This window comes from Prenolepis imparis, unplaced genomic scaffold (genome assembly GCF_030444845.1).
Source record: "Prenolepis imparis isolate NDT839.2.m4 unplaced genomic scaffold, iyPreImpa1.0 SCAF_11, whole genome shotgun sequence".
Lineage (NCBI taxonomy): Eukaryota > Metazoa > Arthropoda > Insecta > Hymenoptera > Formicidae > Prenolepis > Prenolepis imparis.
Genome location: NW_028141169.1, coordinates 7577202 through 7589541, shown reverse-complemented (window position 1 = coordinate 7589541; position 12340 = coordinate 7577202). Strand labels below are relative to the sequence as shown.

The 12340-nt window shown below is 32.6% G+C and overlaps 1 protein-coding gene across 26 annotated transcripts in view; it reads right to left on the bottom strand.

The window, feature by feature from the left end:
- Tm1 (tropomyosin 1) overlaps positions 1-12340 on the bottom strand; it is a 40123-nt gene that overhangs the window by 8943 nt on the left and 18840 nt on the right. For 10 of the 26 annotated variants that reach the window (XM_083050588.1, XM_083050589.1, XM_083050596.1 and 7 more), the window contains 5 exons: positions 7971-8104; positions 5252-5369; positions 1988-2058; positions 618-693; positions 141-203 (listed from right to left, as the gene is read on the bottom strand). In XM_083050588.1, the coding sequence (XP_082906714.1) occupies positions 141-203; positions 618-693; positions 1988-2058; positions 5252-5369; positions 7971-8104 (462 nt within the window). Of the gene's footprint in view, positions 1-140; positions 204-617; positions 694-1137; positions 1209-1987; positions 2059-5251; positions 5370-5786; positions 5905-7970; positions 8105-12340 lie in introns of all 26 variants that reach the window. The other 16 variants (XM_083050591.1, XM_083050581.1, XM_083050580.1 and 13 more) reach the window with 5 other exon arrangements.

Sequence of the window (12340 nt, the reverse complement as noted above, 5' to 3'; positions counted from 1 at the left end):
TTATTTATAAAAAAAACCAGGGTCAAAGTAAAACAATAGAGGAACGCGAGTAAATATTTTAGTGGCAAGACCTATGACGCGAGGATGGATCACACGTTATTAAAAAATGCAAAAGCAAGACACTCCCAAAGGATGTGTACCTCCTTTAGACGGGTAGTGAGGGTCTTAATTTGATTCTTGTATTCCTCCTCGCGCTGGTTGGCCTATACAATCACGTAGATATTATTTCTCTCTCGTATAACAACGATTTAACTTTCTCCAGAACATTTGACTATATATATTCTATTACGTACGTATATAATATTCTATTACGTACTTAGCGTAATAAAGTGACGTTTATCTTAAAATTGATGCCAACATGATTTAATTATAGCCAATTTCATCGATTTAATTACAATTTATGATCAAATTATATATGTTATAAAATATGATGTATCTAATTTACTTTCTATTCATAACATTATCCCGGCATTAAATGTGGACTAATTGGCAATTGAAGACAAGTCATTGTAATATAAAATGAGAATTAAGGAACGAATTAAGAATATAATTCATGAAATTATGTTCCGGTCTGTTTGTGTTGTATATCGCGCATAAAAAATACATAAATTATTTACCTTTTCCTCGGAGACCTCGAGGGACTTCAAGTTATTGCCGACGACACGTAACTCCTCTTCAAGCTCTACGATCTTGCTGCAAAGTTAATTAACTGTTTAATATAAATTGACGAATGAGATTTTGAAATTTGTGGGTCGTCGTATAAAGGAAAGAGAGAGAAAGAACATAAAATATCAAAATTACATGCGAACGTTTCCAATAATCTATAATCTTGAAGAATCCTTTACTACTATAATTAAGTAATTCAAGATAAAGTAGAGTTAGCGAAAACAAAATTTATATTTCGATATAAAAAATAATTATGATGCGATTTTATATATATGCGTAACATCAAATTTGATATCAGTAAGAAATAATACAAAAATACACTGTTGTGTCCACGTTATAAAATTTTTCTAACATTTTGAAACGTTCGACAGTAATTTTTTGTGAACGACGTAACAAGCGAACGATGAGAAAGAAGTCGTATTGTGTCGCACATAGAGAAAAAAAGGGGCACATGCATGTGATTGCACTTACGATTCGGAAAGTTCGGCCTTTTCCTCGGCGCGTTCGAGATCCTGCTCCATCATGACTAGTTTCCTGGCAACCTGTGATCAACAGCCACACATGTCATGCGCAAAAGCAAAGGTGAGATGGGTATAAAATAATAATTAAAAAAATATTTTTTATAAATGTCAGCATGCACGGCATAAAATGTCGTCGTAAATGTCATCCTCCTGGCTTCTAAAGGCTTCTTCCAGCTGTCGAAAGATTAGTATGAGTGCACTGTGCCGCAACATTAAATAAAATCACATATGAAAATCACATCTGCGTCCACGAGTGATTCTTTAGATAAATATTATATTAAAATAAATTATTTTGGATGTATATATTACTGCATAGCATACTGAGAAAAATTTACAATGCTGTACCAATTGAAATCCGATATAATTCAATGTAATTTTTTGCTTATTTTCCTCAGACGCAGAAGGTATTCGTAGAGAAAAGCCATTATTACTATCGAGTTATTATTTAGAAGACATTTGACAATATTTCTCTTAATAATTAGATTAACTTAACATTTCGTAATCCCGGCTTTTCCTACGAAGAGATATTAATTCGAATACTCCACAACGATACAATGCAATTACAACAAGTATCGTGCAAAAGTATCGGGCGTGATTAAGGGGTAATTCCACCTCTTCGTCGTCGTGATGCGGGCTAACGGTGTCAAAAGTTACGGGAGCGAATCGAAGCACGATCGACAAAATGCGAAATGAGAAGAAAGGGGGGAGGGGGCGCTGAGGGAAGAGGATAAAAAAAATTCACACACTCAGGACAAAAAGTGTGCCGGGCGAAAGAGATGCCTAATAAAAACGATGCTTACGACTCTCCGGCCTCGGCACGTTCCTCGGCGCGTTCTAGATCGGCCTCAACCATGGCCAATTTACGGGCGACCTGTTGTAAACGATACATACACGGTTTCTAACATGTGTTCCCTTCCTCCTCCTCCTCGACGATCTCGCTGTCTCTGAAAATTTCCAGAGGCGGCGAGACGTCTCGTCGTCGGCGTCGTAACCGCGATTGGAAGAGTTATGGACTTAGATTCTCTCTTCTTGTGCGCTCAAAGTCCGCTGACGAGCTCGCGAACATCTAAAGTGCACGTGATGGTATTTGCGTTTAGCCAGTATGCAAAATTGCCATTCCGCGGAAAAGAGAGTCAATACATCTTTGACAAGAAGTATGATGTATCTTCTAAATTCATCTTACAATTAGACGATCTATAATTCGCCACAAAACTTGGAATACAATTTTTTTTTATAATTTCATGCATCGTGTAATGCAAGAAATATATTTGAAGAAGAGAAAAGAGATATACAAATGTATAAGAAACATATCATACATACATGTGCAATATTAGAATATACGACATATTTTTAAAAATTATATAAATAGATTTCTGTCCTGAATTTTCTTTCGCGAATTATAGATCATTCAGAGCGGACTTAAAATATGTAATATACCTATGTTGAGAAAATTGATTACATTAATGTGATATAATTTATAGAATTTAATATAAGCACATTTTGTATTAATATTATTATATATATTATATAATTGTATTATTTAAGCATACCTTTGTCAAAATTCAGATTTAAATTGAACACGTTACTAATAGCAGACTTGTGCATCAACATTTCAACATCAATTTCAACATCAATTTTCTCAATCGTTTAGAACGCTCGTAAATGAATCACTTCTTCCAATCGAGCACGTCGAAAATCGAACAATCAAAAATACAGCACGCAAATTGCGTCTGACTCCTGATCGATTCGTAAGCGCACGTAAGAGAGTACTCACTCTAGGACAAAAGATCGTCGTAGAATACGAAATTCTTTAATGGCTTTCGGTAAAAGTTGGATTTATATTAGCCATCATATATTTTTTATTATTCTACAACGATCTTTCATACTCATGCAGCACAATTTACGCACAATCGTGACGCAATTAATCGCAAAATGGCTTTTCCATAAAAGTCTGACAGATTGGCAGCACACGTGAATTCAATTAATTTATTTTGCATTTCTTCACTCTATTTCCACTTTGAATAATTGTTCATTTGAGATACAAATTAATCTGTCTTCTTGCACTTGACATAATTTCACGCGAATGACTAATACGATACTCGACAAAAAGTAATAATTGCGATTTCAAGGCGTTGAAAAAAATTTCATTCAACTCGTTGAGAAAATTTAAATTAGTCGTAATTGCGTTGTTCCGATGCGTTTACGCGTATTTAGCATTGCGAATTAAATATTACGTTTAATTTATGATAATTATTCTAGACTTTGCGAAATTTCTCACTTTCATGACATCTACAATCATTTTGCGATAAGATTGCGTATTTTTGCGAATAAATTGTCTTATGTATCTACATATGTATATGTGCAAAAAAAAAGATTTAACAAAGATATCGGCACACATTCGGTTGCTGTTAGAATTTGTCGTCATCCCTGTAAGTTTCTGTAATGGATGGACTGTTAGATTCGTTAATTAAGAGGTAAAATTGGCGATTAAGAAGGCAACTATCTACTGAAATAAATTGAACGATTCATATAACATTGCGATTAGATAAACTTCTCGCACACCACGATTAGTTTTTACGCATACCATTAATCAACGACGAGTTAACAGATCGCACACAATGTCAGAAAGTAAAAAAAGAATAAATTGATTGAAATTACGGTGAATTCAGAAGCTCCGATAAAAAATCTCATAGTTATAAATAATCCTCGATAATAACGTCAGTTTGCCATGATTGAAGATAAACTTAAATTGACATTTTTCATGAAATAATTTATATTGCAGAGGAGAACAAAAGTGATGGCTTCTGCTTTAGATTAAATATTTAAATACAATTTTTCGTTGATTATCAACCGTATAAATAATTTTTCTCCTAGCGAATATATACCAGGTGGATGAAAAGGGATTTCAAGTTATATCTACGGTATCTTATCCCAACTAGAGATAATTCCTGATATAGATAAACAGCGAAGTGTATCACCGTAATTTCAACGTTATCGCGGCTAACACCTACCATCACAACTCTCATTATTTTGTCGCATGTTCCAAATTCATCAGTAAAGCGAAACGAGCGTTTTGGGTAAAAGCAGCACCGTATGATATGATTGACGCGAAGCCGCGATAAGGTCGTGCGGCCTCTCGTTATTTTATCACAACACAATTGACGATATTTTTGTTAACTAATTTTGTTGAGGCCTGTCTCGCGGATTAAGCAAACGACAAACCGAGAGCACGTGATCCAACTTCCACGACAATTTCGTTTCCGCTGAAGAAACTATCGAACTATCATAAACAGCGCATCTACGAACTTCTTCGCGAACTTGATCGTATCCGACCTCCCTAATCTAGAAATCTCTAATAACAAGAATATAGCAACAACAGGATTAAATCCTAATTATAAAACTGGCACTTGAGACATCTTATCTTGGCTTTAACCAAACAGAGAAAACACTTGGAAATCACAGATCTGATTTTTTTTTTTTTTTCGATTGAGTCGCGCTCGAAACACGTGAACACTGCATCTTTCAATATCGTACGTGTTTAACATCACTCTCTTTTTTCTTCTCGCGTGATAGATCTCTATAGATTTTCTTTTTACTCTGAGACAAGAAGAACGATCTCTTTTTAAAACACTGCACTGTCGCGCGACGAACAGGTTAAAACTCTTCTAAAAAAACTTTTCACTTTGATTCGCAGCCCAATGCAATCACAGATCGACATTCACGAAATGCTCTTAATATTTTGAGATTTCACTGCGAGATGCACGCCTCGCCTCTTTAACTCTTTTACACGGAAAATCTTATCGCGACAAGATCGACGTGAAACCCTTTTTTTCAACCAACTATGAACAAACGATTTAACAAACGTGAGACACATATATCTCATATATTTTTTCGCGACAGAGACGCGTATCAAACCACGGTATTTTCGAGCACACAAAGAGAAGACAGAGAGTTACAGGGTTAGGCACTATTTTGACTATCAACTAGGAACCATCATCATCATGATGATTATCATCGTCACTGCAGCCAACACGCTTGACAGTAGTAGTCGCGGGTACGCGAACCTCATCGTATTTCTTGTCGGCTTCTTCAGCAAGGAATCTGGCCTCCTTCAGCTGATTCTCAAGGGCGTCCATACGCTCTTCGTCCGCCAAGCTGCGATTCTCAAGAATCTTGCGGGCGCTTTAAGGTGGACACATATCGAACGAAAGAATTTACGATTAAAAATCGATTACACGAATAGATAAATTATAAAATAGATTTCCGACGCGATCGTCGAGGTACGCCTGCTCTGCTCAGCTACAACGCTACGTCTACCTGTGAAATTTCCTGAAAGAAAAGGAAGGAGAACTACCAGCTGATCTGGACGATCCTTTTTATATTTATATAGAATTGATTAATGAATTGTCTAAGCAAAAGTAAAGCTCTATTTTCTTCACAAGTTATTCTACTATCTCTCTCTCTCTCTCGTAAAAAACAATAAAATGCAAAATATCATTGGTTGAATGTCCTAACAGTTGGTAGTTTGCCTTCGACAAGGGAAATAGAGGGCCCTTCGCCCCTTTCTATTGCTCTTTGTTCGTTGATACATGGACCCACCTCCTCATATTTCTTATCCGCCTCCTCTGCGATCAGTTTAGCCTGTGCTAGCTGCTGCTCCAACAAGGATACTCGGTCATCCTCCATGTTGGTGCGGTTTTCGAGGGCCTTGCGTATCCTAACGATCGATTGTTTGTCGATTTTTAGAAATAAATCAATCGCGATTGAAAAAATTATCATTGTCGCATATGAAATGCAATTATTTTCTCGATTTTTAACCGATTAAAAATTTTTGCCGTTTTGACTTATGTGCAGAAATAATGTAAAGATAAATTTAAATACAAAACGCCTGCATCTGCATTTATTATATTATGTTTGCATATTAATTGAAACAATAATATGCATTTCAATTTCACATCCTTCTTTGTGATCTGGTAATCATAATCAATAACGACTCAAAAAATTAATTAACTTGACACTCTGACTCATGAATGTGAGAGAATATATATGTATGTAGTAACAAGAAGTGCGGAACGAGTAGACATAGACGTCATTCCTTATCAACAACGATAAAGTTAGCGTTATTTTAAGCATTTACGTACTGTCGTAAAATAATCATGATGGACGATTAAGCTTTCAAAATTACAAATGCATTTAATCACTACTTTTAATATATATTTTTTTTACACGTTCTATATCATATAGATATATTATAAAAAAATCAAAGAGAGATTCAACTAGAAAAAATATAAATAATATGTTTCAAATTTTTATGATGTGGTATAAATTTAATTGTATATGTCGTGTAAATTTAATTTCTTAGCAATAAATAAGCAACATAAAAGTACACACATATTCAGAAATTATTCTTGACTGCAGAGTAAAAATCAGGAAAAATGTTTTACGTAAGAAGTTAAGCGAAATTATCACGTCTCGCGGTAAATATAATTCGAATGTTATCAAAAAGCAGACCAGGATGTGGTATTAAAAATCCGTAAAATCTCATTTTAAAGATGCAAAAGAGAGAAAATATCGCGCAAACTTCCTTTTATCCAATATTCTTTTTTAAATTATATACAACGTAATAGTTGACATATTTTTATTTGTGTATTAATCACTTAACACCTACTCTCTCTTGCATGTATTTATCATAAAAACAATAGGACGGAATTGGTATAATGATTGTATTCCTCAAAATTTTGCACTTATCATAATTATATACGCGTAACTGAATATATTAAAAAGCTATCGTGCGTTCGGATCTATATTTGGTATGTTATTAGTTATTAGTCATAACGAAATTAACGTTGTATCGCAGTTCTATAATTAAATCGCGAAAGAATGAATCAAGAGATTTCCATTCTTTTAGATCAGCTCTTTCAATGCAAAATCAATTGTCGATACTATGCGAAATTATTTTATAGACAAAAAAAAACACGATTCAGAATTATTGTAATTAATATTCATATAAAATATAGATTACGAATTTTTATATAACAAAAGTGGTATAAGTTATGTATACACAATAACTTTTGAAAGAGAAAGATTTTTATATTTTTTATTATTGTTTTATATTATTACTTTTTATTATATATTTTATATTTTATTATTTATTATATTAATATATTTTTTAATATTGCAAAATCTGATTGAAAAAAAATGTTTTATTCTACTCAGATATATAACATATAATATTATAGCATATAATAAAAAAAAATATTACACAACATTATTTTAATTCTAGAAAATAATAAGATAAAATCATAAAATAGTAAAAATACTGATTTATACCACTTTTGTGTTTCGTTTTTTATTACGATAATTCATATGTAATACATAAGAATAATCAAGAGTAAATTTTATAATAAATCTTGTTCTCCATAAATATTCTAGTCAATAATTATCGAGTGTTAAGCTGCGTCGATTATCCATCGACAAGTTTGCCAAAAATTATTTAAAAAAATCTGATTTCTAATTGAATCGTACAATATATAATATTTCTATATATGTTACTCTTAATAATTCTTTAAAAAAATAAGAATATCTCACAATGACCAATTATTTATCAATTTAAAACAAATATATATTTTTATTATTATAAATTGTGTCGATTACTAAACATCATGGAGATATTTCATTTTTGATTTATTGATAATATAATTGTTCATTGTAGATAATATATGGAATGATTATTCGCACGAATAAAAATATTCGCAATATTTTTGTATGATAGTAAATATTTACCGTTCGCTCTCATCGGCAGCCTGCGACGCCTCTGCCAATTTGGCAGTGGCAGTGGCAAGACGCTCCTCGGATCTCTCGAGGTCCTCCTCCAACAGCTGAATACGGCGATTCAAGGCTGCGACTTCGGACTCGGCCTGTAACACAAGAAAAAAAATCCATTTCATAAAAGAAAAGTTAGAAATTTGTAATTAGTTATCTTTATAATAGATATATAGAAAACAAACTAAAAAGTTCTCATTAATTGACAGGTATTAATATTTCGTGTGCATAGTATTAAAATTGTTGAGATTCGATGATACTAAATGCAATTATTTACGCAATATATGTGTATAAAATATCCTATATATATACAAAATATCTATTAATTATTAAATAAAAAATACAATTTCTCAATAATTATATAATTTCTCATATAAAAAAAATGTAAATTTCTAAATCGAGATATGATCAACGTGACTTAATGAAATTATATGGAGCAACATGAAAGATGAAATAGTTGATCCCTTATTATTCTCCGTGTTTTACCAGCACGACATTGCAATTAAACGTATGTCGATGCTGGATTAGAAACGATCTGAATCCAATATAATGTCATAATGTGGTGAGAGAACATGATCAAAGCTTGTCGCAACAAAGCGCTCAGCTGGAGATCGTAGAGATCTCTACATGCATATCAATGACCTCGTGTACTGCATTAAGAGTTGATTCGAACGGATCATCCATCGCATATATTTTCGATTTTGTTAAAAATACATGTTGCTTCGCCCTATTCGAATAAGATATATCTCGGAATTTTATCCAAGATAAAGCTTTTAAATTTCAGATTAACGAAGGATGGATTTTTTTATGTAAATGATAATATTCGGAAAATATATAAGATTGCATTGAATTAACTAAGAAATTTTTTACAGTCCTTATACTAACATAATTAAAAATTAAATAAATTTTTATTTTAATAATTAAACTCTAGTTTAAGTATATTATCGTTTATTAAAAGGGGTGAACATGCATTAATTATTAATTAGCTATTTTCTATGTTTTCAATCATTATAAATCTATATGTGCCAAAAAATTAATATAAATTTACCAAAGTCTTAGATTTTTCTCATACATATGAGAAGTTAATTTTAGTGGTAATTATTTTCGAAAAGACTATCTATAACTACTAATCTGTAATTTATTGACAGAATTGTATGAGATTAAGCGAAGCGTACGATTTTCACGGATGTAAATTACTTAACGGTCGATTACACGTGTATCCGCATACATAATTTGAGGCCCTTGTCCTCGTTAGCTGCACCTGTTTACGATTGTGCGTTTGGTAAATGACCCTAATTCATCCCGTACGCAGGGAATAACATGCGTTCATTTACAATGTTACTTTATTAGGCATGAACTTTGTATTCATGGATTTCGGCGCACCTATGTATATTTTATGGGTATGGGGATGTCAGCGAATTGAGATAACAACGATTGTATAGTCAGTTAAACGTAATCATGATATTGTAATCGTGCGTTTTATTGCTATAGATAATATGTGATATTTAACTCCTTTTTTTTATTAAGTAAAACAAAAAATAATCCTGCCAACAAAAGATGATATTTGCATTATATATACGCAGACTATATACGTTAGCCGTTAATAAATATAATAAACGATCATAAAATAAAATAAAATATAAATGTACAGTATGAAATTTGATTCTTATCTATGTATGTTTTTAATTTTGAAGTGATTTTATAAAATTGCATCATTCGCGTCACGCAATATATTTATGTAAAACATTTATATTTATTGAATAATATTTTAATGAGCATTAGGCCCTGCGCACAATAGAGAAAATATTAGGAACAAATATTAAATATTAGAAATAAGAATTATTTTAAAATAATAAAATCGAAAAAACTCTGATACAAAAATACAAATTCGAGTATAAAGGACTAGTAAGGGCTAATAAACTACTAAGAGTCCTTTATACCCGAATTTGTATTTTTATATTAGGGTTTTTCCGATTTTATTATTTTAAAATAATTCTTATTCCTAATATTTAATATTTATTCCTAATATTTTTCCTATTGTGCGCAGGGCCTTACACTCGTTATCGAGTCGAACTTGAAATGAATTAATGCGCGTTCAACAATTGAAAAATCTGACCGGCAACTCTCTCACCGCCACGCTATTCTACGCTCGATCGTGCGTACACGCAACGTTGCGCACGCTTTTGTACGGCGTTTCTTTACCGATACGATGCGAATTTTGTATTCGGAGGAAACTGACACACCCACTCGCACTTGTGCCGCACGAACAGGTCATCACATCGGTGTGATACCCGTGGCAATGTCGGCGAAGTGTGTCGAACTTCCGCCTCGTCCGACCCTTTCTCACGAGCTTCCCATATAGAAATCCATTTAATTCATTTTACAATTCAATCAGTATATATTGATTGATAATTTAATGAGTCAAATGTATTTTTATCAAATATCTTAACAAGTTTTCGATTTGACATTGTCAATTCATCGATATAAAAATAAAATCTCGTGAACAAATAGAGGATGCAATGTTTATGGAAAATGATGAAGTCACAGTGCAAAATAGAAGATAGGCTCTATAAATATAGATCATCTTTTATAAGCAACAAATTTATTAAAATAAAATTTATTTCAAGATTTATTATTATTTATTAGCTTGTATTATTAGCTAGTATAAGCTATTTAAAAGCCAAGCTCTTTCTATTTCTCTTTAAAGAGTGATTTAAATCGTTTTGAACAATTAACACGTGTAAGTTTATTTATCGAATCATATAAATAAGATCCATATAAGATAAAAGTTTTATTACAATTATTCGATATTTGTTTTTTCTGCATATATACATGTGTCATGAAAAAAATAATCTCCTGAGCGCTCTCAAACGAACCGATATTAAAATATTTTGTATCATTCGTATGCGAGATACCCACTAACAATAAATATGTACGTGATTGACATTCATCTGTAAATAAATTCGCTCAAGGCGTCGCCTGAAATCGAGGAAAAGAGGTGGATGGCGGGAGAGACGTCGGCATATTCTGTTATGTAAACTTCTCGAGCTTCGGATAAAGGCCCGATACACACTGTCATTTCGAATCCCCGAGATATCGGATCGTCCGTCAGTCATATATGCGAGCAGATCCAATAAGAGACTTGCCTCTTTCTTATCGCGCCTATATCTAAGTCTGCAAGTATAAATCCGCAATTGAATCAACTGACGATATACCGGGTGTCCCATTTTAAAGGACCCACTCAAATATCTCAGAAACACTGCGTTAAATCACCTTCACTTGACCTTGGAGATGCCGCCCAAGGTCAAATGAATATTACTATGTTATGTCCCCCTCGAAACCCTACAACTTTTGTAGGAAACATTTTTCGATTTAACGCAGTGTTTCTGACAATGAGATATTTGAGTGGGTCCTTTAAAATGGGACACCTCACGTATGACGCTCACGTTATCATTTTATTGGAATTGCGGGGAAAAAAAAATCGCGGTGTCGCAACAATACACTTCATCGCTCGATGAGAAAGCTTATTAGTGCGGCTTGAGCGAATCTCTATCTCTATTGGCCTTTATAAAACATTATCGAAGTGCACTCTGTCGTGAATGTATGTTGAAATTTTGCGGTGCATTTTCGCCTCTGCGGAAAATAAAACGCATCGTCATTTCCGTGTAAGCATTATATTACGTCTTTCGTGAAATATAGCTTTACCGCAATCTATATCTCGGAAGAGAATTTTAATTGTAAATTAATTTAATTTTTTTAATTTTTTGTACGTCACACAAATATATTATTTTAATGCAACTTATGCGATAGATTTGATATTGGGATTGAATATGTGATCGTGATGTCAAAATAATGATGTACAATTTAGAAGATGAGAGAATAACATATTGAAAGATGAAATCATCAACTTATTATTGATTATACTATTATATATAGCTTAAATTGATATATAATGAGTGACTCTCATAATCTCCTGCAATTAATGATATAACGAATGAGCGCAATTTCTATGAGCTTGGTTCAAACTTTTTTAATTAGGGATATGGTAGATTGTTATTCTATACGACAGGATATTGAAACGGTCGATGGGCTTCTTTGATACGCTTTGGTAGCAGAACAAAAATGCACATTCTGAATGATAGACTCGATACAATATTTGCAGTATTCTATGCGATTGCTTTTAAAACAAAATAATGTTTCAGTCTAAAAGTAAATATAAAATATAATTGATAGTGTGTAATACAAAAAAAAATGTAATTGTTATTCAACATCTCTATTTTTAATTGACATTAGTCTGTGAAATATTTTACGTCGATATTTAATGATAAACA